This window comes from Hydra viridissima, unplaced genomic scaffold, assembly GCF_058129835.1.
Source record: "Hydra viridissima isolate aposymbiotic clone 2 unplaced genomic scaffold, HvirCarnegie_v1 scaffold_8, whole genome shotgun sequence".
NCBI classification, from domain to species: Eukaryota; Metazoa; Cnidaria; class Hydrozoa; order Anthoathecata; family Hydridae; genus Hydra; species Hydra viridissima.
Window position 1 is genome coordinate 406,156 of NW_028324307.1, and position 27,499 is coordinate 433,654.

General features: G+C 28.2%; 1 protein-coding gene and 1 pseudogene across 5 annotated transcripts; one reads left to right on the forward strand and one right to left on the reverse strand.

Moving 5' to 3' along the window:
* Positions 1–4,117: 4,117 nt before the first annotated feature.
* LOC145186728 (sphingosine-1-phosphate lyase 1-like) lies at positions 4,118–27,178 on the forward strand. Of its 5 annotated transcripts, none has more exons than XR_016454693.1 (23): positions 4,118–4,541; positions 5,469–5,543; positions 6,039–6,132; positions 6,957–7,024; positions 7,309–7,389; positions 7,499–7,522; positions 7,662–7,701; positions 8,107–8,189; positions 14,655–14,709; positions 15,632–15,705; positions 15,948–16,036; positions 16,575–16,611; positions 20,513–20,584; positions 20,786–20,821; positions 21,000–21,062; positions 21,365–21,444; positions 21,534–21,600; positions 21,785–21,850; positions 22,625–22,742; positions 22,905–22,959; positions 24,074–24,092; positions 24,360–25,118; positions 25,349–25,574. XR_016454693.1 is itself a non-coding variant. In XM_090094826.1 (23 exons), the coding sequence occupies exons 1-23, from the start codon at positions 4,431–4,433 to the stop codon at positions 27,086–27,088; spliced, it is 1,797 nt and encodes a 598-aa protein (XP_089950952.1). In that variant the 5' UTR covers positions 4,142–4,430; the 3' UTR covers positions 27,089–27,178. The 5 variants fall into 5 exon arrangements, 3 of the variants coding, with proteins under 3 accessions (XP_089950952.1, XP_089950954.1, XP_089950953.1); XM_090094826.1 differs by lacking the exons at positions 24,074–24,092; positions 24,360–25,118; positions 25,349–25,574 and adding exons at positions 26,484–26,630; positions 26,722–26,842; positions 26,948–27,178 and having other exon boundaries at positions 4,142–4,541; XR_016454692.1 differs by lacking the exon at positions 24,074–24,092 and having other exon boundaries at positions 4,142–4,541.
* On the reverse strand, positions 10,625–11,752 carry LOC145184322 (uncharacterized; annotated as a pseudogene).
* Positions 27,179–27,499: the final 321 nt, after the last annotated feature.

Genomic DNA, 27,499 nt, shown 5'->3' on the forward strand with positions numbered 1-27,499 from the left:
CTCCAGCTACACCCTGAAATAACCTAAAATCATCTTAATTTTTACACGAAAATTTTTTTTTACTGTAATTTGAAATCTGTCGATGAATTTTGATCTAGTTTAATATGGAACAAGCAAAAAATTGAAAAGGGTTTTTAAGAACCATACACTAGGGAGGGCTATTAGGGGTCGAGTAGGGTTTGCTACAATTATTTATTACATTAAAATAAAAAATTTTTAGTCTTTATGATTAGATTATAATTGATATTTTAGATTTCAAAATTATACTAAATACTTGTTCATAGGAGGTTTAAAACTTTACTTTTTACAAACTACATTCCTGCAAATAGAAAGCTAATTTAAAAGTGCTTGTAGTTGTAAGCTATAACCGCGTTTTTTAGCGCGGTTATATGTGGAGCTTAATGATTTTCCAAAACAACCATGGACTATTCTTTCAAAATCTCCAAGTACCTTAACGTATATGGCAGTGGAAACTCCAAGACTAGACTCCTGAAAAAAACAGTTTAAAGCTATCTAAGTTTTTAAGCAACTTATTTCAAGCTTTGCCTTCAAAACAGTGCTGCCCTTTGTAGGACACTCTGCAGATGTTTATCTTAGACAGATATTGGTTAATAAACTGTAATCAACAATCTTTGTTTTCAAATAAATTTCAATCTCTTTTAAAACTTTGTCTACAACCTCTAGCAGTATATGTAGACCAGGAATATTTACAAGTTCTATTACTTTTTTGCTTTTCTCGCCTGTTAATAAAGGGGGATTAACAACATTTGTGTACTTTTTGGTTTTTTTAAATTTTTACCATTAGCCATCCATTGGTCGTACAATCTACACAAAGATTCTAGAGTATAATGATCAGCTTTTTGAAAGTCACGAGATGATGTCATGCAATACGGACAAGGGTGCTTGGATGTTCCAGTTTGTTTTCCATCTATTTAAAGGAAAAACTTTAGATCTTCAGATACTGTGTAATCTAAGGATGAAATGTTCAATTTATTCAAAAAATATCCGCAAATTATGGTATTTTTCGTTCAATGAAGGCAAAATGGCCAATATAATAGTTTTGTGGACATTTGAATCTTTAAAATCTTTGCACGCATATCTGTAACACTTATTCAGTTTCTCTGAAACTTTATTACTTTTAATTCTGGTTTTAGGGTTACTGAGAGTGTAACTTTAAGGAATTCCTGCCCTCCATCTACACCTATTTTGATATCAACATCTTTTGTTGACTTCTATGATGAAGTGCCATTGCTACAAGCTCTTCAATGTCGTTGCAATACATAATAGGAGTATCTTTTTCTACCAACTATCATACCAACATCCATAAAAAATCAAAATGAATGAACCAAATTGCAATTTTGTTATCAAAAAATGTTTTTTTTTGGTAATATTTTACTTACCTCTTTGCTTTCTTTTAATTCTAATAGCAATTGGAGTTAATCACAATTGAATAATTTTCCAATCATTTCATCGCTCTCAATCAGTTTAATATTAAAACCAGATTCTACACTTTCCCGTCCTGCCTCAGTTCTCAGAAATTGTGCAACTTCAATCATGTTTTGATTACTTAAAAATCATAATGAAGTTATTTCAAAAACTGGTTTTAAACTCATAACAAATTTATTTTTAAAAGTATTTTTAAGCAACAAAAACTTACCTGGAATGTATTTTTAAGTGAAGCTTGTTGAACTTATTTTAAGAAAAGAAAGGCTTCTTAACTTCAGTTTTTCCGAAAGAGAAAATGAAATCTGAAATCTTTGATAGAACTGGAAAGAACTTTTCCTTGCGTTGTTTGGGATGTTGATTTTACAATGGCAGTCAAATCCTTTTGTCTTTCTAATTTCGTACAGGGATGTGTAATTCCTTGTCCCACTTGGGCATGGGCATGATTTTGAGGTGTTTGCAACGATCCCCCGAATCCCCCCTAGGGTATGGTTCCTAAAAACCCTTTTCAATTTTTTGCTTTTTCCATATTAAAGTAGATCAATATTCATCGACTGATTTCAAATTACATTAAAAAAAAATTTTTCGTTTAAAAATTAAGATGTTTTTAGGCTATTTCAGGGGGTAGTTGGAGATAATTTTAAGCTTTGGATTGTTATAAATCTTAAATGAGGGATTGTTTTCTAATAATAATCAAAAAAAAATATCTGGAGATGTGTGGCAAGGTCTTAGAGCATGTTCCTATGCACCGTGCTATGTTACCTTTTATTTAAAAATGATAGAAAAATCAAGAACACACTCAGTACTAATTAATTATATTTATGTATAAAGTAATGAAGTGAATAAAAAATAAAGTAATTCTAGTGTATTCCATTTACCTTATATGTCGTTTATAGCGGGAAAATCAGCAATAATTATAACAACTTTCATTAAGAAAAACTTCAAACGCTCACTCAACTTCAACAAAATGAGTATAGCTGTAAAGTTACATGTCACATGTGCTGAAAAATACAGTTGTAAAGTAACATGTCACGTGTGCTGAAAAATACAGTTGTAAAGTAACATGTCACATGTGCTGAAAAATAAACTTCTTCTTGTTGAACTGTATTTAGACTGCAATCAAAGCCCACTTTATTAAGTTGCTTCTTCACATTGATCTATTATAAATATTACATCACGTTAACTTGATAAAATCTTTGTTCGGTACTGCTATATAAAATGTCTTATGGCACGTTGGCAATCATTTATTAAAATTTAAAGCAAAAAGTTTTAAAGTAAATGATGATGAGTACAGATGCCACTGTTTTGCGATTGCAACAAAACAGTGGCATCGGCATCTTTAAAAAAATTCAAATTCAATAGGTGTATTCGCATATAAAAGTCTGAAATTTTTTTATTATATTTCAGTTTTTTGTAAAGTGAAAAATTAGTCAGTAGTTTTTAATTTTATCTTAATAAACCTCCCTGCTGCATTATACCTATCTGGAAGATAACACTCCCTGCTGGATTTGATCCAGAAATAAGACTCTAGTTAATTATAAATACAGTTAGATTTGAAATTAAATAACAGTTAGGTTGATTAGAAGTGGACAACTAACTTGCTGTTAACATCTTTCTTACGTCTGTTTGTGTACAAAAAGGTATTAAAGTTTAAGCCACCTGTTTTTGTCATTGAAAACAGTAGCTGATATTTTCTCCCGTTTTAAAGCAACTTGTAATTCTACTAATATTTTAATTTTTACTTGAGTTTTTAGAGAAAACGAAGTTCCTTCAAACGCTTCTCTTTGATTTCAATGAGTTAGTTCTGTGAATAATGTGAATTGATTTATAAGTCAACTAATTTTTTTCTACGTTTATACAGTTTTTAATGAATTAAACTTAGAGCTATAAATGTTGGACAAGTCAACTAATCTAACACAATTAAAACAAACGCAGTTGCTGAATATCATGTATAAGTAAGTTATAGTTGCATAAAACTTTTTGTAAATGTAGATATATATACATCAAATGGTAAAAATAAAATTTGCGATGGAAATGGCACATTTTAAAACAATAACTTTCTTACTAAATGTGTGCTCCACTCAAAAAATATTTGATAAAGGTTTTACAAGTATTATTTTGCATCTGAAATTCATTTTTATTGTATTTAGAATCCTTTCAAAACCTTAAAAAAATAATATTTTCCGTAGCTGGCCATAGACTTTCAAATAATATGCGCATAAATTACATATTAAACTATTAAGAAACGAACTAGAGTACTTTCTTAATGGTCTTCGTGATTTAAAAATAAAAGAACTGTTACTTCAAACGTTTCTTGTTCCACTTTAGATTACAACTTATGGTGGAGAAATGAAAACTGCTATTCGGAGGAGATCCAAAAACCTTCTTCTACTTTTTGTTGTCGACCATTAAGATTTAGATATGAAAAAGAATTAACTAATTTAACACTTATCAAAGAAGTAATTTTGAATTGTGAATTCTTTAATATTGTAGAAATTTGTGTTGAGCTATCTAATGCCAAGTCCATTTCAGTCAGACATAACAGTCAATGTATTATGTTGGATGGCAAAGTCAAAAGAAATGAATAACACGCAATACGGATTATCTACGCTTAATGAATATACAAGATGAGCGCTTTATACAATTTTTTAAGATTGTATTACTTTTAAATTATAACAATTCTAATTACAAAAACCGATTTTGTTGCTGTGCGAATCTTGAGAAAAATTAATGAGAAATCGCAATAATTTTCTATATAAACGTTATTTTGAAAGAAAGCCTTATCAACGGTTGTACGAGTACGTCACGAGTTTCTTAATATTTTCTCTAAACACTATCAATGTAAACAACTGATGCTTTGCTAGCCGTCAGGTTATGACATTTACACCACCAAGAACTCGTAAATGTGATCTGCTGGCTACCTGCTCAGTTTTCAACCATATATATATTCAACTATTAAAAAAAAAATTGATACCAAATATAACATCATGGCTTCTTTTTCTGAAACACTTTATGATAATTGGATTCAACTTTGGGAAAGCTTTCTTCAAACTGTTGAACCACATTTACCTGAGCATTTGCATTGGAATGAACTATGTGTATGTTTTTTGTTTGTTTGTTTTTTTCGTAAAAAAAAGGTTTCATAACTTCTGTTAAGTTTTCTGTTAGTTTCTTTGAAAAAGGCTTCATAATTACTGTTATTACAGCATCTATTAAAACGAGTTTCTCACACCATGATACTTAATTTTACATTTTGCTTAACAACTTTATCCTTATTACTAGCTATTTATAGACAGAGTTTTGCTAGTGAGTATTTGACTATGCTACTGAGATTCAAGCTTGTAGAAATGAAAATTACCAAAGCATTTAAAAAATTTTAAATAAAATTATTTAATATTAAGTATTCTTATTTGTTAAGAAATACCCTTGTCTTTTTTGCTATGCTTCCTTTATTTAAGCAAAAAAAAAAAAAGCTAAAAATCTAAAGGAAACAGGCTGGCTATTAAAGGACATTTTTCCATTAAACTCGTATTTGCTTACAGATCTAAAATCAGTGCTAATTGTATTTGGACTCCAGCTTAATATTTTGCCTGACTTTGGTTCTGTTTGTCACTCAGTCTACCTAGTAAACTAGTTTGTCATATTTGTAAAGCAGGTCTTTGTATATCAAAAGACATCTTAATAATAGATTTTACTTTACTAATAATATGTTTTATATAATCTTCACATAAAAAAAAGCAACAATAATTTAGATGCCTTATGCTTAATTTAAAATGTGTTTCAATTTTTAAAAATCAAAACAAGAATGCAATGCAGAGAGATAATTTTCTATTTTTGTTATAACTTACTACTGAAAGTTTTATATTTTATGTTAATTCTGTTTTCTCTCTTTATGCTTCTTCTATAAAGATTCATTTTATGTATATTCTATTTATCTTTTAATTGTTTCTTTGTTTATCTTAATTTTTTTTACTTTTGTATTTCTAAAATTAATACTTTCTTTTGTGCTTATTTATCTTTATTAGTGGACATTTGTTTTTTACATGGCTGAGTTGCGACTCTATATTCACAGCAAAACTCGTGGATTGGAAAATTGGGAGGTTAGTTAGCATTGAATGTGTGTTCTACTCTAATTTTTCAGTTTTGTGCTATAGGAAGTTACTGTTACTTTTATATTATTAATTTCCAAATATTTCAACAGTTTAAGTAATAAAAATAAAGTTCAGTTAATATGAAAATCTTAGTAAATTTAATTCAGAATTGTTTTAACATGGAATAACCCTAAACATCTTATGTATCTTGTTGTTAATGAGACAATTCTTTGCTTAAAATGTCAACTATTATGACCACCTTTTTATCAAAGTTGTAATTGACAATAACTTATAAATAAAAAGAGCTGCATTTGGTAATGAAGCAAGGAGAAAATTAGAAAATGCAGTTGCCTTTAGTTGAAGTTATTGTCAATCAAAAGGTTTAGTTTTGAAGTAATAAATTGTGAAATAAGTAAATCTGAAATACTATAATTAACATAAGTTATGTTGCTAAATTTGAAAATTTTGTTGCATAAAATATATATTCCATTTTCTTTTTTGTAGATTGTTGTGAATACCACAGTCATTTGTTTCTGGGTGTTTGTTGCGTTTGAAGTTTTACGTATTCTTATTCCCTTCATTTTTTTCAATGATGAAGGTAACTGTTACATTTTTATCAGCTGTTCAGATCTTCAAGTCATATATAAAGATTAAGCAAGTGAATAATATCATTTAATCATTAGTAGTATGTTAATTTCTTACTCAAATTTCAACTGTTTTTCTTTTATTTTGCCTTACATTTTAAACAGTATATTTAGTTATGTAGAGGAGACCAGAACTAGTTGACTATAGTATCAGTTTTTAAAGTTTTTTTAAACTACAGTTTTTAAGTATTTGGTAATTTTGTCCAGGAACTTAGGTTTTGTATCTTAACTTTATATGCCAAGTAGAGGTCTCCCAAAAATAAAAATGAAGTATACCAACCATTCAGTAATGGAGAATGTTGCATATACCCACCTATTAAGTTTGTACAACCAAACAAGTAGGAAAAATGTGCATCAATAAGGGTAAAATTTAAGTACAAATTTATTGTCTATCAAGATGGTAACAATTTTTTTCCAAAATAATTATCCCAGTTCAAGAGAAAACATCTAAATAAAAATAAATGGAATTTTTATACTAATACCGGTTAATGTTATAATCATAGTTACAATTGCAACATGCATAAAATGAAGGATCAACGTCTGTTCAGTGCAAACCTTACATTTTACATGTAGCCTTAACCCTAAAAGTTTTGGGATAGATAAAAAAAAAAAAAAAACTGTGGCATAAAGTAGTAATTTTTAAAAATTTCTTTTAAGTTTAAAGATTTTTTTTGTTTGTTTTACATCTTTTAGTAAACAATTTAAAGGAAATAAAAGTTTCTTATTATTGTTTTACTTTATTTATCTCTTTATTTTAGTACTATTTTTCTGTTTTTAGGATTTTTTAGTGTTGTTAAAAAGTTCTTTTTTAAAAAAGTTCGAAGTTTGCCATATGTTGGAACTAAGGTAAAATTAAAATTCTTCCTTGGCTGATAATGTGATGTATTGGTTGAGATAAAAAAAGATTCAAGTTCCAACAAAAAAATCCTTTATACTTGTATATTGTTTTAAGACAAAATTTAGAAGATTCTTGTTACCTTTGATTCAATTACTATGATGTATTTGATATGGATAGGTGTATAAAATAGTAAACACTTTAATGTGTTAAAAGGTTAACTTAAAAGATAAGAATATTTCATTGTGAAAGACGATGTTAATTGCGTTACTTTTAAAGTTCTTTGATTATTTAGATTCAACAGCAAATAGATAAAACTTGTCAAGATATTGAGAACACTTCATTTTCAACAAATGGCGTTCCTTATGTAACAAAGGTAGTTTTTATAACCTTTTTACTCATTTAAATAAATTTCCTTTCTTAAAATTTCTTTCAAGTTCCCCTTCTCTTTCTAGTTTCTAATCTAGATCTCATTCTATTTCTAGTTACCAGCAAAGGGCCTTACTCCAGTAAGTGTACTAAATTCTTTTCTTTTTTTTTTTTTTTTTTTTAAATATTTTAATTTGTTAAAGCAACAAAAGTAATATTGGTCATTTTTTGAGTATTTATTATTTTTTGTGCTAATGTGTTTTTTGTGTATATTTCCAGGAAAATATTCAATTAGAAATAAAGAAATATAAAGAAATCAGTAAGTTTACTTATTCTGGTTGTTTTATTTCTTTAAAAGTGTTGTATTGTTGAGCTATCTTAAAATTATATCTTGATGTTATCCTTATCTAACCTTTCTGCTAACTATGAATTGTCATTTGTGATATATATGATATAGATAACAATTATACAAAAACCATTATGTGAATCATATCATCTCTATAACTTCATTGTTATCTATATCATTTTTATTACTTAAATTATTATCTTTTGTAGTATTATTTGAAATATAATTAATATCAGTATTATATCAAAAACACAACAAGTTAATGGACAAATTTTCAAAATAGTTTGTGAAAAATTTGAATAAAGTTTTTACAGAAAATTTTAAGATATCCTTTTATTAATACAATGCTTTTAAAAATCCCTAATATATTTGTTTTAGGTGGAACTGAATCTTGGGAGAATGGATATGTTTCTGGCACTGTATATTCTTCTGATAATGTACTGTCAAATCTTATGACCACGGTAAAGTGCTGTATTTTATTGGTTTTAATTTTAAAATTTTTAACCTATGAGATTTTTATCAATCAATCTTTCAATCTAGCAAACTTGTTAAATAATCTGAAATATTTGACTCAAGTACTTTTTTTTAACACTTACAAATCTTTTTAATATATATAAATGTGGATAATAATATGCAATCAAAAGTAACTCAAAAATATTCTCTAACCTCCTTTGGGCACAAAGCCAAAATGTTTTTTTTAGATAAAAAAAAATAATAAATATAACAGCTAAACATATGATAAGGGAACTACAATTAGCAAATAAAAAAAGATTTCAAATTTGAAAGATTATAAAGAACTTAAAATGTTGTAGTAAAACTGCAATAAATGTGTAAAGTAGGATAAAGTGTGGTAATATTGTCAGGCTTTACTAACATGAAATAATTTCAGACAAAAATAGAATAATAACCAATGAAAAAAATATAAAGTTATTTTAAAAACAAGTGAATAGGTTATCTTAAAAACAAGAGTTAATACTTAGTTAACATATATTGGATAAAAATGGCTTCAAATGATGAAGTATATAAAATGATTTTTTACATTTCTTTTGTATATGAAATGATCTATTTATAACTATATTATGTGGGGTAAATTTGTTATGTGAAGGGTAAATTTGTCAGATTTTTTGACTGCAGCATAAATGATAAATGTAAACATGTTTTCAAAATTTACAAGATGTTATTAGTTATTTGCACACAATTTCCACGTGTGTCTACTCCAAAACATCTTTCACGTGCCAGTTCCACTTAACTCACTTCAATTCTACAAACACAGCATAAAGTCTTTCTCTGTTATTTTTTTTGTTGAAAACCCTTAGGTTTGCCTGACTGATTTTGATCAGTGGGAAAAAAGGACATATTTATTTTCAATTTGACTGTTTTAATTTTGTCTTTTCTGCTCTTTTGAGCAGTATTTCACACTAACAGTATTATTATGTGAAGCCTTTTTAGCAGGTGGTTCCTTAACAAAATTTTCATTTTCTAGTGATGTGATGATTAAAATGTACCATTTTGCATGATTAGGGCTAAATTCATTAAACTTTTTGGAGAAGTAAATAGATAAATTTTGGTCTACTTGCAGAATGTCTGTTTTATTGAGGCATTCACTGCTCTTAATCAAGCAAGGCAAACATATTTGCAAATAAAATGAATTGATTACCTAACCTATTAGGCTTAGTAATTGGTTAAGTGAGCATGACAATCTTTAATACACAAATATAGACTTAATGGACAATCTTCAGGCGATTTTCATCTTCCCACACTTAAAATCATCTGAAACACTTTCAACTAGAGCTTATGTTATCTGTGCTATTTTTGCATCACACCACTATTAATTCACACCCAGGTGATGCCCTAATGTTGATGGGCCTGGACCAATAGGATTCAGATATATGTGATCTATACTAAAACCACACCATCTGCTATATGATTTAATTATTTTAGAGTGGAGTAAAACTGACAAAAGAAAATTTTCTGCTAAAATAAGAGCTGAGAAAAGAATTAAAAAGCTCTCATAAAATCATTAGTTCATTTGTATATAAGCTTTATATGGTGTTTGTATGCATCTGTTTTTTCAAGTCATTTAGTCTAGTCTCATTTTATAGTGAATGAGCACTTTCAAACTAGGTGGACAATTTTGTTCCAATTTGGTAGTTGAATTGCCATGCCATCCTCAATATCTGTTAGACATTTGTGACCACCACCTTTGCATAAATCATATAGGAGATCTAGAGAAACCATCTACAGCTAATATTCTTTTAAACTATTTTAGGCTGTATTCTGTTAAAAATAATGTGAAAATTGCATTGAGGCAAAGATACATCATCTTAATCAGCCAAGTACTTGGCCAAAGCCTCAAACCACAATTTTTAATGACTTTATTGATGTGTTTCATGTAGTTTTAAGCAATGTGTAATATAAGGTGGAATCATAGCGTTCTCTACTACAGGCCTATTCATCGCGCAACCGGATTTTTTTGTGGAGGCCTACTTTTTTACGGCAAAAAAGATAATAACTTCGTAATTTTAAAACTAAAAAGTATTTTTAATTCTCTGTATAGCCTAATAATTTTTTTTCATGAAAAAAGAAAAAGAAAGAAAAAATATTTTTAAGTAATAAACAGTGTAAATAAAAGACAAAGAAATTTTTTCTAATTTAAAATTTCACACAATTACATTATTATTACACCTTTAATTTTGACTTTAACATTGAAATACAAAATTGATATTTTCTTAAATTAAGTAGAAATGTTATTAAACCAAACAAAGAATATTAGATAAATTTTGATTAAAATTGTTAACAAAATCTGAAAAAACAAACTACTATTTGAAACTTTTACAAATCTTTTATAAAATAGTATACTATATATATTATAAATAGTAGACAACTAAGTAGACTTCTAAGAGATTTTTAATACTCTTAGAGCAGGTTCTTTGCCAGATCTTGGAGTGACAGTGGTACATAAACTTTTTTAAAAAATGTTGCTCAATATTACACAATGATGTTCTTCCATATCCAATAAATAATGGTCTGATATAATCATAAATAAACCACTTAAAGATTTTTTGCAAACATGATCTTTAATTATTTGAAAAATTACAAAACAAAAAAATGTCCATTGGCACGAATAATCAGTTGGAATTTTTAATCCAGCACGATCTAAAAATTTAGAAAACTGACCATATTTCTGATAATAGAACGTTGTTTGATCTAAAAGTTCATAATCAGTTCGTTCTTTATCATTTCGTGTAACATAACCAGCTATGTGAATAAGTGACATTTTGACATCATCAGCAATAGAAGATTCTAGATCTTGCAAGTTATCAAGAATTTCGCAGCAGTCTTCAGACAATTTGTAATGGCATAACGCACATTGATGACCAGACTTCACATTAAAATTGTCAATATCTACATTTAATTTCAAAAGTAAAGATACATGTTTGATACGTAATTTTTCAATAACTTGTTGAACACTAAGAAAATATGAACCTTGACAAAGTATACTATATTCTTTTTCCAGGTGATCTGATGTAAATTGACCAAGAAGTACATAGTTTTGCGTAGTGCTAAGTAAATATCTACATAAATCTACTAGTCCATAACAAGTTTGATGTATACAAGTTGCAGTATCTTTAGAAAGCTGTTTAATGCGTTTACCTTTGGGACCTGCCATTTTAAGTGCCATATCACCAAATTGTAGTATTAAATTTAAACGGTTGTCATCAGGATTATTGATAACAGCCTGCAAAGGATCATTATGCCTTGTATCAGCACCAATGGCTTTGACATTTAAAATTTTCCACCAACTAATAACTTTATTGATAAATATAGCAGTGTCATTAACATCACTATGAATCATGTCAGGATGTTGCAAAAGAGCAGCGTAAGTTTTTCAGAAATTACTCTTAAAACCGTCAATACACACTGTCATTCAACAGGTTTAGGAGAAATAGAAATTTCATTCAGGTCAGATAACTCTAGAAAGCTACTGGATTCTGCATTGTAAAGCTGTTTCAAATGAGTCCATTTTGCAATCCTGGTTACTCCATTATCGTCAAATATTAATTCCTGAGTTTTTTCAGTTAACCAAAGATTACGAACATTTTTTATGAGGTGTACAAAATCATAAAGTAAATACTTTCCATCTACTGTTAACCATGGTTTTCCCGGAACAAATGTGTACATTTTAAAAAAAGACTGATTGACACGATTCCCATCACATATAATAGCTTTTACATTTGCATTAGCTGAATCAATTATTTGATTCGTTAAATTAATCTGTTCAAACAAAAAATCAGATCGTAATTTTGATATTGGTATCATTTTAATTAACACCTTTGGACCTCCATTTAAACAAACAGCCATAATCCCTAACAATGTTTTGAACAATTCTACTGGGTTATCCTCCGATCTACCAAAAATAGTTCCACCATGGTAAAGCAAAGGTTTTTTAACATATATTTCATCATGTAGTATGATACATAATTTCTGCTTATCTGGAAGAGAGTTAAAAATTGAGTTAACAAATTTGTTTTCATTAATATTAGAAATTTTTGAACTAATTTGAGTCAGTGTTGAAATAGTTGGAAGTTGATAGTCATTACTTAAGCGATTATATAATGCCCTTGATGTTGAAAAATATACAAAAGAGCATATAAGTATTTCAGGTGTATAAAGTTTCTCAAACTGTTTTTGGTCCCATAACTGAAATATGTTGCATAATTACCTCTTTTTTATTGTCCATTTTCAAGGAGCTTAAAAAACGAAGTATCTCATCAAACTTAGACCAGGTGTCAACAGTTATGATTCAATTTACTGTTAAGCTAGAAATGTGACACTTAATCCCATAATGAAATGTTTCAAAGGTAAGATTTTCATAAATTTTAAGTACAAAAAAAGGTATTCCATTAAAAAATTGCAAAGATTGTATAACAACATAGCCATCAACCATAAACGATATAACTGGATATTGGTGATCACTGCTATTGATAAACTTGTTTTTGATGTCACAAAAAGTAGCTTTATCTCTTTTAAGAAATGTGTCTAGCTCATCATCTAATGTACTTTTAATGCCACCTAAAGATCTTTTGGTTGTTCTTTCAGTTGGATTAGCAGTTGGAATTTGAGATAAAGGTATTCCCAGCCAAACAGAAGGAGGACTTTTTGGTCGACGTTTTCCTCCACGCACTATAACTGTATCAAAATTTGGAGGCCAGTGTAACTCACAGATAACAGTATACTTGTTAGCAACCAAATTAGAGTTTGGAATAGCTTTTATCCATTTTACACGCTCAACGTTATCACTTGGAAACCAATATTTTATTAACTTCACTAGATATTTTGTTTTTTTCACTTTGATAGTTGGTGCGACAAGCATACACACAACATTTATTTGCCATGATGATTTAATCTAAATTTTATAAATATATTATTAGCTTTGAATTAAATCTGAAACTCCATGTTTAAATTATATAAGTTTACTAACATTGTATTACATTCCATTACTTAAATATATATCATAAATGACATGACATTTTATCTGGTCTGAACATGGAGAAATAATTTTTTTTTGCCGTAAAAAAGTAGGCCTCCACAAAAAAATCTGGTTACGCGATGAATAGGCCTGTAGTAGAGAATGCTATGGGTGGAATACATACTAGTTCAATATCCATCTGTTTTGCTAATTCAATTGCTTTAAAGATCACACTACTTTTATGACCATCCAAATATAATGCCTTTTTCCAACTCACTTGGTACAAAACTTGTTAAAGTGATGCAAAAACTCAATAAAAATATCTTTATCAATGTATCCACTTTTACTGCAGTGTACTTTAGTACCTTAAGAAAATTTTGAAATATCTGGAACCTTTGTTCATTTGAATATTAAAAAAGGTGGTAAGTTGTCTCCTGCTGGATTGATATTGGTCAAGCATAATGTTAGCATGCCATATTTTCCAACAACTTAAGCACCTGACAGGAACCTTTTTATTGCAATACCTTTGCAGATACTTGGTAAAGATGAAAGACTAATTTCATTACATTTTAAATTAACTTGGAAGTTTTTTAACATTAATTTATGATATCATAAAAATTATTGTAAACTTTTCAAAATGCCAATGACTTTTAATTATGACATAAAAACTTCTGCAGCATTGAAGCATGTTTTTGGTTTAAAAAAAGTGTAAATGGCAGTGTATATTTTTAACATAACATAATCAAAGATTTAAATTTTTTCTGGATCATTATGTCTAAAATAACCAAGTTGCCCTTAATTTGACCAATTTAACTTAATTAAGCAATTTATTATGATGTGATGATTCAAATGAAAATTTTAGAGCAAAGTAAATCATTATGTAGCAAATACTGACATAAATATTTTTGGTAAAATGTCATATAAACTGATTAGTTCTCTTAAACAAAAATTCAAACATGAAACGATTATTTCAACTTTATTATTTACAATATGATATTTAGAGCATAAAAAAAAAGGGTATTTTGAAAAAACATTTCAAATTAAATTTAGAAATAATAATGTAATAACAAGCAGTAACAATGAACAAAAAACCTGGTAGATAGTTACTTTTAGTTCCTTTGCTATATGTTGATAAAGTTAGTTTACCCCACTCTACCCTAGTTGCAAGCTTCAAATGCAAAAATTAAGTTTATAAAAAAAGATGTTGAGAATTCAGGAATTTTCTGCTTTATTTTGAACACAAAATTTTTGAATTTTGTTCATAATTGTTTACTGAAAAGATAAAAACTCAAATAGAAAAGATTTTTCTTTTTTGAAGAATGAGAAAGTTTGATTCAAAAATGAAATTTTTTTTTTTTTTTTATGTTATTTTAATGTCCTTTAAAGATAAATTTGTAAATTTATTATCAGATGTTTTTAATTTAAAAGTATTAAAAAAACTTCTTTACTATTCAAGGTATATGCTGAGTATACATGGTCAAATCCCCTTCACTCAGATGTATTTCCAGATGGTAAGATACTTAGTTTTGCATTTGGATGTTCAACCATAACAGGTTAAAATGTGCTGCTGGTAGGTGTTATAGACAGTGATTTTTTTAAATGCACAGATGAAAAGAAATAAATGTTTTGTAACTTAAGCATAAGACAAAATTTCCTCTAAACGATTAACAATTCAATGAGTAAACATGTAAGAAAGTTTTCATCAATTAAGTGTAAAAATAATATGAACCTATGTGAAATAAAAAAATGATAACCTTCTTAGAGCAGATAGCTTTATGAAAGTTGTTAGAAAAATGCTACAGAGCACATAGCTTTTAGAAAAATTTGTTTTAGAAAAATTTATTTTGCTGAAATTTACTTCAAAAGAGCAAGAAAGATGAATAGGAGTGAAGATTTAATCTTCAATATTTGATAAATCTTTTTTTTTAAAGGAGCAAAAAAAGAATAAACTTCGTTTACTTTTAATAAAAATAGATGCCAAAAAAAAAAAAGCTATTGACAGTGAATCAATCAAATTTTTAAATATCCTCTAAATTGTAATCAGTTGTAAAAAAAACTTTTCTCATAGACTTTTAATAAGATTATCAAAATAATCGATAACGCAGCATGCAATAAAAATATTCATTTTTTAGAAGAATTTTTTTCAAATAATTTTATAAATTTTAAGGTGCTGATAGAAACATCTTTTAAAGTCTATTAATATTAACTTTATTATATGGTTGATGAATATAAAATATCATATTTTAGTATTTTAATAATGATAATCTTATTCACAAATCTGAATAAAATTATTATAAAATCTTTTTTGCTATGTAATTTTCATAAGGTATCCTTCATATATAAATATAAGTTCTCAACAGTTTATTAAATTTTATTTTCAGTTCAATAAAAAGTACTTAAATGCATGTTATAAAAAGTTAAATTTTTTTTTAGTTCGTAAGATGGAAGCTGAGATTGTGAGTATGTGTGTAAACATGTATAATGGCACCTCAGGATGCTGTGGAATGGTTAGTATTTACTTTTTATTGACTGTGTTGAAGAACATATGTGTGTTTAGTCACTCTAATATCCCTATTTCTATCTTTTTTTATCATAAGCATGTCTGCTACAAAATAAACTAGATATCAATCCACTATTTTAAAATGTGTTGTTTCATGAGCCTCTTTATTTGTTTCTATTGGCTAATGAACACAACTTTTGTGTTGAATATTTTCCATTTTGTGAGTAAGCTTTTATTTTATTACTGTAGATGACTTCTGGAGGAACTGAGAGTATATTGATGGCAGTAAAATGTTATCGAGAGATTGGACGTGAGAGGGGCATAAAGTATCCTGAAATGTAAATTTGTTATCTTTCAAAGTTTGAAATGTGTTAGTTTTTTAGTAAACCTGATAAACTTACTAAACTTAAGAAAATCATTCTAGAATTAACTTCATGTTTGATATATTGCAATGTGTAAGTGTAATTTTCAAATTAACCTGATTTCTGATCTCAAATTATATTCCTTGTTGCCATCTCTTGTACTGGTTTAACTTTTAAGATAATTTTTTCTGAAATTCAAAAAATAGTTTTTAAATTTTTTGTTATATAATTAGTTTATTACTACCATATTTATTACTACTTTAAAGTTATTGTTTATTGATATAAAAACATAATTCAGCTGGAAAGATTGTTTAAAATATATTTCTTTTTTTTTTTTTTTTTTTTTTTTTTTTTTTTTTTTTTTTTTTTTTGTTATTTTTTGAAATAATAAATAATAAACATTTCTGGTTTCAGCAAAAAATTTTTTTTTTCTGGGATTAAAAATACTCTTAAGTTTTTAATTCAAAGAAAATGAAAGTATGTCATTTTTTACAATTTATTTTCTTTATTTTAGAATTGCTCCAGTCAGTGCTCATCCTGCCTTTGATAAGGTTTTTTATTTTGTTCTGTTTTTTAACCTTTATTTAGACAGCTTACAAATGTTTTTATTAAAATGTGTGCTGAAGATAAAGGAGTGGTTTAGTGGTTTACAAACCCCCATAGAGGAAACAAAATGAAATATTTTCAATACTTTTTTCTTGTGGATTTATTATCTTTAGCATCTTTTGTATATGGGATACTGTAACTGATTTATGTTCTATATAGATAACACGAATTGTGAGAAATATTAAAATATTTCAGTTTTTTTACTGAACTTCATGGCTCACATATTTTTTATGATTTTGGTTTGAAGAGAAATTTATTGTAACTAAAGATTTTGGTTTGAAGAGAAGTTTACTGTAACTAAAGATTTTAATTTGAAGAGAAATTTACTGCAACATTCCAGAATGATTAATAATGACCCATACAATTTTTGAAATGTTTTGAGGACCACTTAATTAACTTTGATATTTTTTAAAATTGTTTTAAAGCAACAATTTTCTCCTTTTTAAATAGTAATAAAAGTTGCTTGTAAATAATAATAGTTGTAATAAAGGTAATAAAAGTTGCTTTTAAATTAAGAAAAAACAAGTAGAAGTGAGAAAATTCATTTTGCCATAAAAATTGTAATATTACAATTAATTCGCTAGAACAAAAAGTATAAAGCTCAAAGGAAAACTGTCAGTCGTAGTGAAGGTTGTGGATCGGAAAGAAAGTCCAAGAAAAAACCTAGAAAGAGATCTATCAAGTTTGGTGGAACTTTTTCTCAGTTTTTTTACGAAAATCCAGAGTACTTTATTTATGATATTGAAAAAAAACTGGTGTTCCAATCCAAGAAGTCAATAAACCAAGAAGTTAAAAAGATATATGGCTACAAGATGTACAGGAAGTAGAAATTCCCTGTAGAAATTCAGCAAAAGGTGAAAAATACAGTTGAAAACTCCAATGAGAAAATCTACTAGGAAATTGAAAGTGCATTATAATGAATGATGAAACCTACAATTATAATGAACAATGAAACCTACAGCAAACAAGATTGTTTGATACTCCCAGACCAGCAATTTTATGCAATCTCAAAATGAAGAAACCCTGATGCTTTACTAAAAGCAATTAAAAGAGAAAAATTTGACAAGAAAGTTAGTTTAGCAAGTCATTTGTTCATGTGGTTTCAAAACTCAGCCTATTTTCACAAATGGAAACATGAACTTCAAAGTTTATGTGTAACACTGCAAACCAGAGAGACCACCAGGTTTTTATGTCGTTTCACGTAATCTACTGGTTCAAAAGTTGACTTGTAGTCAACTTTTGAACAAATAATATCTTCTTCACCAGATAACTCAAAACTCTGTGGAAACGAAAATCAATCGTGTCCAAACCTTTATTGTTAATTTAGTATTAATGTATATGGTTCATCAAAAATATTTTTAAAATCTAGTTTGCGTGCTAAGGTTTGAAAAATCAATTTTTAAGTTTTTACATATATTCATGTATGGCCAAATTAAACTCTTCTTTCATTAATTTCAAAAAAGATAAAAATAATTTCTAATATATATATTAGTCAATTTGATATTAGCTGCACTATTTTTTCTAAAATTGCATAATTTGCAAAATTACATAACTACTAATGGTTACAAATTATATAGCACAATATGTAATTCATATAATATTTTTATGTGGAGCCATTACAAATTCTACCGGTACACTTAAATTATGGTGGAGGATCTTTCTGTTTCTCTTTACATATGATATATCTATACAAAATGTAAAAACATTCTAAAAGAGCACTTGTGTGAGTAATATTTAATAATAATCTTTTCAACATGATAAAAATGTGATATGGATTTCTCAAGATCATTCAATTTGTCAAAAATATTAGGTTCTCAAGCAATCTTATTCCCAAATCCTTTCCGAAGGGTAGATATTAACTGTTTGGTTTTACTCATAGAAAGTTCTTTTTAGAACCTGAAAGGATACTTGTTTTAATGATCTTCAATTAAACTTGTTAGCAGAACGTCCAACAGTTACAACTAATGGGTTTCCACTAGTTGATAAAGAAAAAGTTGACCCTTTTTGAATGAAGTCAGCATTCATCTTATTTTTTAATAAATCTGAAGCAACTTGCTCAGCTTGAATGCTTCCCAAACTTATGGCAAGAGAAATCAAGTTTGTTACAGCAACTGAAGAAGATCAGATTGGGCATGTTCAGGTGCTAATATTGAGAAACACTTTCCACAGAGTTTTTAGTTATCTGGTGAAGAAGATATTATTGGTTCAGTTTCACTTCTTTGAAGCATTAAAGTTGATTTCCTAGTCAGCATTTTACAATCAACCATCAAGTGATATTTAAATTCGTAATTTTATAAATATAAATCTCTCATTACAATCTATGATTTGATATAAATATTATAATATATATATGTACTAATAAGGTAAAAAAACTCATCAAAATTTTATTTTATTAAATTATTAATCTCTTTTAGAGAGATTATTAGGCTTGCTTTATTGTAACACTTTTTAAAAAAATGAGTTTAAAAATAATTTTATTCTGAAAATATGAGAATTACTTTTAATACTTTCTCTCCCTACAAGCATCTGGGTGTATTACCCGATTTCATGATTTTATTACAACTTTTTTTCCCAATTTTTTAGTAATTTTTTTAAGCATTTATTCAAGGCTTTTAATTGTTATTTTTGACATGTTAATACATGATTTTGAATTCAAAGATATTTTTAATGATCAATTTAGACTAATACTAAATTAATAGTAAACTTTCTGATTAAGTGACATGAAATGGTGTTCCCTTTGGTTCACAGTGGAAAGAATGTTTAAAAAAGTGACTTAATTCTATGATTTGAAAGCATCATGATCTGCCTGTCTTCTGGCTTGATCTTGCATCTTGCTATTATTTAAGAAATGTAATCATATACTATTGACAAAATGACATCAATTTTGTCCCAAAAAACATGAATTCAAGAAACATGCCACAATCTAGTCCAATTAAAAAGTTTGGGGCAAGCATGAATTGTGTAAGAAGGGTAAAATATACAGTCTTAAAAGGTGTGTTTGAATTATTTGATCATCTTCGAAGATATTCTATATGTTCTTTATCTCAATTCTCTTAAGCAAGAAAAATGAAAGTTTGAACAAAGTTTGAATTGAGGTAATTGTAAGTTTTGTTAAGCTTAGTGTCTTTTTTGAAACACTGGTAGGTGTGTTCATCTTTATTAGCATTAATCTGTGTGTGTTCATCTTTATCACCATTTCTCTGTGTGTGTTCATCTTTATCAGCATTAATCTGTGTGCGTTCATCTTTATCAGCATTAATATGGCTCCATCTGACCTTTTTTACATAACTTCTGCTGCAATTTTTTTACAGAATTTTTCAACTCTTCTCCTTTATCTCACTCTCTTATCTTCTCTTCAAATTCTTTACAGCTTTTTGTCTCATTCAATAGTAGAAGTATTAAAGATTTTTTTAGTATTCAAAGTAAAACTCTCCTTTTGCATGAACTGACTAAAAAAGGTTGGTAATCAACTCATAAAGTTAAAGTCACCACCATGTAAAGTTAAAACATCTTTTATAGTGGAAAATTTTTCACTTCTCAATGAGGTAATGTTACAAGTTGTTAAAATTTTCCTCACCTAATCACAGATTTTTCTAAAGACAATCATGTTGTTCCACTACCACAGTTGAGGTAATCCGAGTTTGTAAATTGTTATGAGGAAAATGTTAGCTGCCTGGGTTAATTCTGTTTAGTGCTCAACCACACAGTTTCTAAAATGTGTCTTGTGTCTAAAAAAGATTCTTTTAAATCAAGAAATTTTTTTAATGGTTGAAGTTATATAATGTAGGATAAATTTAAATTTTAATAGTTTATGTTAATATTTTATCATGCATTATGGTTCTGTAGGCATGTCAGTACTTTGGGGTGAAGCTTACTCACATTCCTGTGGATGCCAAAACTGGAAAAGCAAATGTTAAAGTATTTTTTTGCTTCCTTTTTGATAATGATTGATATTTCTAATGATGATCACAATTGTTGATTCTAATAATAATGATGCTAGTGTGATTTAAAACAAACAGAGAAATAGAGAATCATTTGAAGGTTTTTTAATCTCAAATTTTGTTTCTTGATATAGTTTTATGATTTGCAACAGGACTAATGATTCAAAATATTTTTTAGCTGACCAGAAGAGCTATTGGACGAAGGACTATTTTGGTACAAATATTTTTTTAAAGAAAGTAATAACTTTCAAATAAATAAACATTTTACCAATCACAAGTTTAACTTTAGTTATTGTAAGGTGGTATCTCTTCTATCTTCTATCTTTTCTCCAATTAAAAAAATGATTTAATGGATGGTCAAGTTAAATTTTTATTCTTTGTAATGATTTCAGTTGGTAGGGTCAGTCCCAAGTTATCCTCATGGATGCATTGATCCCATTGAAGAACTTGCTGCTGTAATTTGTTCTTTAATTTTTTTTTATGAGTTTTTGAATTAAACTGAAAACATTTTACAAAATTTCTAACAAAAAAAAAGACCAGTTTTTTTTTTTTGGGGAAATTTTCCCATCCTTTTTGTTAGATGGTTATGTGTTTACTAAAGTGATTATTTATTGTTAGTTAAGGGTTACTAAAGTGAGTTAATTGTTTCCCAGCAAAAATCTTTGTTTAACAACAAATAGGTTGACTTAACTCTTGTCATTAACTTCTATTTTCTATTGATAACCATGTACATCAATATTAGCTTTCTTTGTTATAGTTGGCACAGAAATACAACATATACATGCATGCTGACTGTTGTCTTGGTGGCTTTTTGGTTCCTTTCATGAAAAAGGCTGGGTATTTTTATTATTGTATACTTTATATTTTCTTTTTAGTTACAACTTTAAAAATTTTAGCAATTATATGTCTTATGAAATTTTATTTAGATTTCAGGTGCCAGCCTTTGATTTTACCGTTCCTGGTGTAACAAGCATATCTGTTGACACCCATAAGGTATCTTTTTTTAAAAAAAATCTTAATGAGAAAAAGTGTCTGAAATAATTTTATTTTTATGTAATATAACTCTGTACAAAAGGTGTGTGTATAACAGCACCATTACACAGTTTAGATGGTTTTTTTATCTTGAGAAGTGTCCTGATTAAGATTTAGTTTTAGATATTACTATTTTGACTTTTAGTATGGCTATTCTCCAAAAGGTTCGTCTGTCATTTTATACAGAAGCAAAGAAATACGACATCATCAGGTAACATTGCTACTAAAAATTTATGCAGTGTTTACTAAAATTATGCAGAGAAACTATGGATCTTGTTTCTATGAACAAATTAGTTTAAACAATTTTTATAAGTTTTCTGTATTCTTAATATTTATAGTCTCCAGTTTTGGTGTTTAATTATTTTTTTATTAGTAAATATATTTGTTGGTTTGACACCAAATGAGCTATTGATAACACATTGGTGAGTTCAGTTTACGAGTTGGTAAACATGGCGATGATGTTAAAGTTATATAACATTCTTTTTAAATTCATGACAACTTTTGTTTGATTTTGTTATGACAACCAGAATACTTTTGAAAATTTTTTTGAGGTGCATGAATATACAGTATATAAATATTGAACAATTAACAATATGTTCAATATAAATATTGAACATATTGTTAATTGGTCTCATAAGTCCTTTAAAAACACTTGCTGTTTAATCTAAAAACCAAAACAGGATTTTTCCATTACCACTTTACAATGTAGCATATATATGTAAATATATAGTATCTAAATATAGCATACATATCTAAAAGTAGGAAGTAAACTTAAGTAGTTGTCTGTTTTTTTGACATCTTTGACATAAATTTAAATACTTTTGATAACAATTGAAGCAGTTTTTTTAACTAAAGCTAACATTTTCATTAAATGGATGTTGCCAATATGTTGGTTGATAAATCTATTTAAAAAAACGTAAGGAAATGTAGGTAAGGCATTTATTTTTTCAGATTTTTTTACTTTTTTTTTACTTCTTGTTCTTAGTACTTTACCCAACCAAATTGGACTGGTGGTGTTTATGCCTCAGCTTCTATGCCTGGTAGTCGTCCTGGAAGTATCATCGCTACTACATGGGCTGCCATGATGTATCACGGAGAAAAAGGTTAAAATTTGTGTTATAGAAGATAAAGAAAATGGTAAAATCAAAATCTATGATAACAAATTCACACTCACATACTTGATAAAAAAACCTAAAAAATGCACTTGTGTATTTTATGTATGTATGTTCATACTTGAGTTTTACATTTGTTTAAACTATTTTTAGGCTATATTGAGAGTACTAGAAAGATCATATTAACTGCAAGAAATATTGGCTCAAGGTAGCAAATGAAATTGTTTTTTTTATAATTAACAGTCCTGTTTCTTAGTTGTATTGATTTAATAAATTTATGTAAACTTCTTTACATTTGATATTACTTTACAAATGACTTGAAACAGATGTTATTTTTCTTATAATAAACTTTTAAATAAAATGCACTATAAGAAAAAAAGCATCTGTTTCAAGTTAATAGTAAAATAACGTTACTGAAATGCATTTCTGTTTGCAATTTTTTCAAAAAATCCACTTCTTTTAAACTCTCACTACAGCACTTTATATTTCATGGGTTTTATTGGCATCTTTTTGCAAGTTGATGTCTGTGAGTTATTCCAAACAATTTCACAAAGCTTTTGTGGGTTTTTTTTTCCTAAAATAGGACACATTCACGAATGGCCAAATCTGAGCATACTCTGATTGGCAATTTATCTTCAGGAATATTATAAAATAGCACTAAAAGAACTTGAAAATTTGGATGCAGACATTTGATGATTTAACCCTCTTTCCCCTTTCCCTGTCCACCTACTTAACATCTTTTTTAAAGCTTCTTAATTCCAAGTTGTTAAAAAAGCTTGTTAAAAGAACAACCAATAATTTGTTTACACGTTCGTAGCCGAGCTATTTTAAACTATGCTTTATATCTTTGCCGAGCCATAATGTCTGCAATGATTAATTTTTGCCGAGGCTGTTTTGCATGGTTTCATTCTCATTGCCAAGGCTAGATATCAACATTTCAATAAATAAAATATCTGAAATAATTCTATAGTATTTTTTATTCTGAATATTACTGACACAAAAAAAAGCACTACAAGTATACTCCTAGTTTGGCAATGGAGAAGAAATTCTTTTCTCCAGTGCCGAAGTACGAGTTTACTCGTAACACCGTAATAACTCATTGTAGTGAAAGTTGTAATTGAGAAAAGTTTATAATATATATTTCAAATTACATATTGCGATTACTTATTTACATGTTGGGTCTCTCAATTACATTTTAAAATTTCTTAATTACATGTTGTATTTCTCAATTACATCTTGAAAAGGTGTAGTAATGTAGCTTATTTGATGCATTATTATTATAGTGTTTCATTTTTTTTGCACATGCACATGCACATTTGCAGTTATCATGAGTAAAAAAAGGTAATTTATATTTTGTTTTCTTAATTCTAAATTGTTGTGTTTTTTAGGCTAGAAGCTAAAACATATTTGATAACTAAATTATACTGTATGTTATTAAAAATGTGAAAAAAAATTTGAAGTACACGATAAGATGTTTTTTAATACATTAAAAAACATTTCAGTGTGCACTTTAAATTTTTTACACAGTATACTAATTAATGTATTTTATAGATGAGTAATTTCTTTTTTATAAATACATAATTTATAAATTTATGTATCTCCTATTAGCTCAACACAGATATTCCACAATTGGATCAGCACATATGATTATGGAAGATTGTGAGGTTAGTGAAGATGATGATATTGAAGATTCGGATTCATTTTTCGCTTATACTACTACGTCTTCGAGCTTGACTGCATCAGAATCAGGTTCTGAAGATAATAACACTGAAGAAATTGATGACAATCAGTTAACAGACGTTCATTTAGGAGCCACTGCAGAAGATTTTTTAATGCCGCCGAAAAGAGCTAGAACAATGGGTGGTCCATCTAGAAATTCAAAACAATGGAAAGATGAGCCGAACATTGTAAAACAAATTTAATTTACTGCCGATCCTGGTTTGAAGATTAACATGGAGAGCAAGAAACCATTAGATTTCTTTAGACTATTTGTTACAGAAGAGCTTATAAATACTATGGTAGTTGAAACTAATCGCTACGCAACGCAAGAAATAAATAAGCAGTGTCCCCTTAGAAGAAGTTCACGTTTTAAAGACTGGAAACCAATAAATTCAGATAATATGCGGCAGTTCCTAAGAGTTCTTCATATGGGATGTGTCAAAATGCCATCTTTAGAACACTGTTGGTCTGTTAGTATAACTACGAGTTTACTCGTAGTTGGCAAACTCATGACGCCGGCTTACTACGAGTATTCTCGTAGTTGGCAAATATCAAAGTCCCGCTAACTACGAGTATACTTGTAGTTGGCAAATAAATGACGCCAACTTACTACGAGTATACTCGCAGTTGGCAGTGAAAGTGTTAAACGTGAGCAAATAAATTTTTGTGCTTTTGTTCTTAATAATTTTTTTTTTTTTTTTTTTTTTTAACTTAGGCCCAGTCCATTTTCTAATTATTTTAATGAATTTGTTAATTTCTAGATTTTAAAAAAGTTGAAAGGCACTGTCTCTTAAGAAATATTTTGCATGATCTGTGGTGTAGTAAGTCCACAAAGTATAAAATGTAAAATATCTTTTGATGTTCAAAATTTTATGTAGATTAAGTTTGCGTCATGTCACAAATCGCACGAGTGCAGATAAGCTGTATCTTGTGTTACATCACGTATCGCACGAGTGCCGATTACGAAAATATCTTTAAGATTTTAATGTTTGCCTGTTGCTATGGATTTAAATGCTTGTGGTTACTTAAAGGAAGTATTTATCAAAATTTTTATTTAAAGTAATCTTAATTTTCTGAAAAATATAGACACGCATTTTTTATGTATATCTTGCATACAGTTCGTAAGAAAACGTTTGGCCATTTGTAAAATTCTTATTTTATTCTTAATATTTTTTTTTTCTTTAAAGAAAAAGCTGCCGAAAATTTCCTTGTTTTTAAAGAATTTTTTGAATTTTGCATCGAATTGGCGCATCGCAATGTCATAGTGATGAAAACAGCAATTATGCATTATATTTGCTGTTTGATTTATTGTGAAGAAAGCATTAAAACTTAATAACTGAACTTAATTGAAAGAAGTGTAAGAAATGAAATTTCTTAATGAAAACATAATCAAAGAAAAAAAAGAAGGAGGGGAGGGGAGGGGACTAACTTCCTGGGTTTTCTATTTAAAAAAAAAAAAGTAAGAATAAACGAAAATTAAGCTGATCACTTTTTATGGTTATAAAAGCATCAACTTATTAAATAAATCGCTTAGTTGACATAAGTTTGATAAATTACGCATTTATGTCACTATTTTATTGAGGACAGTCGGAAAACACGAAAGTGGTGTTTTTCGTGTTTTTTTTTTTTTTTACAATTTTTTGTTGATAAATTTAACATTAAAATTCAAGATTTAAACAGAAAAACTGGTGAAATACACGCCTTTTTTTTTGTACTTCTGTCTCCCTAGCTATTGTTAATCTTTCACTCTATCGCGATGCATGATGGTACTTCATTATATCTTGTTATTAAACATCCTCCCCATGATATTAACTTGCACTTCTAAGTCATCGTTTAAAAAGCTGAAACTTTAAATCTGCTTTCTAAACAATGAGCACTTGTAGTTCCAAGATTCTGCACTGATGATGAACACTTGCTACTGTAATTTCACAATCTCTTTCTATGCGTTTTCGTCACGGATTACTTTCCAATATTTTGAAAGCAGTAAAAAATTCTAAACATTTTTATATTTAGGATTGAACGAATACCAGGGTTAAAATTGATGAGTGCTGTTGATGTATCTGTGGTCTCGTTTACCTCAGACGTTTTTGACATCTTTCTAATGTCAAATGAGCTGAAAAAGAAAAAATGGCACTTAAATCCATTACAGTTTCCATCCGGGTGAGAGAGCCTCTTCGTTTAGAAACAATGTTTCTCTTTGACTCTTTTGTGTTATTATCTTTGTATAACCTTTAACACTTTGGTTTTTCAGCATACATATAGCTGTTACCATGCGCCACACAAAAGATGGTGTAGCTGACCGCTTTGTTAATGATATCAAAGAAATCGCTGCACAACTCATGAAAAATCCGACTCAAAAGGCTGAAGGCCAGGTGAGCGCTCAAATCTCGAATTTTTTGATAACTTGTTTTTTTTTATTGTTCAAATGATAGTAATTTGTTTGTTGTTGTTTTTTGTTTGTTTTTTTTTTGTGCCAGGGTGCAATTTACGGATTATCCCAGCAAATTCCTGATCGCTCTATTATAACAGAGATAACAACGGTATTCCTCGATTCGTATTACAGCGTTTCTTCTAACATTAGCAACAAGCTTCAGGAAGTTCAAAAAATCAAAACATAATATATAATTAGTAGAATAGATTTTAGCTGATTGTGATGTTGTACCTTGTTGTTGTACCTTCACATACAGCGAATCTTAAAGGTTACAAAATTGTTAGCCTATCGATATTCCTCTGCTCTTCTTACGTTATCTTTACTCAGCATTTTGGGGTTATCGAGTTTTTTTTTTTTTTTTTTTTTTTTTTTTTATTTATTTTGGTTCTAAAAAAAAAATCATACTCTTTAAAACTTTAATAGTTCTTTACTTTTTACCTTTTTAAAATGAGTCAAATTTCTTTTACTTGGTGACGTTGAGCAAAACGATTGTCGAGATCATGAATTTAAGATCTTTATATGATCCCCTTGCGGCATAAAAATTTTTATTGAGAGCGAAACATGCGAATTTCTAATGGAAGCGGATCATGGTCTGCTA

What these genes read in the sequence shown, in the direction of transcription:
- LOC145186728 (XM_090094826.1), top strand. Translation starts at nt 4,431, where the DNA reads ATGGCTTCTTTTTCTGAAACACTTTATGATAATTGGATTCAACTTTGG. An exon ending in AAAGAAATATAAAGAAATCA is followed by an intron (nt 7,702 to 8,106) that starts GTAAGTTTACTT and finishes TATTTGTTTTAG; the next exon opens with GTGGAACTGAATCTTGGGAG. An exon ending in GCAAGAAATATTGGCTCAAG is followed by an intron (nt 22,960 to 26,483) that starts GTAGCAAATGAA and finishes TTTTATATTTAG; the next exon opens with GATTGAACGAATACCAGGGT.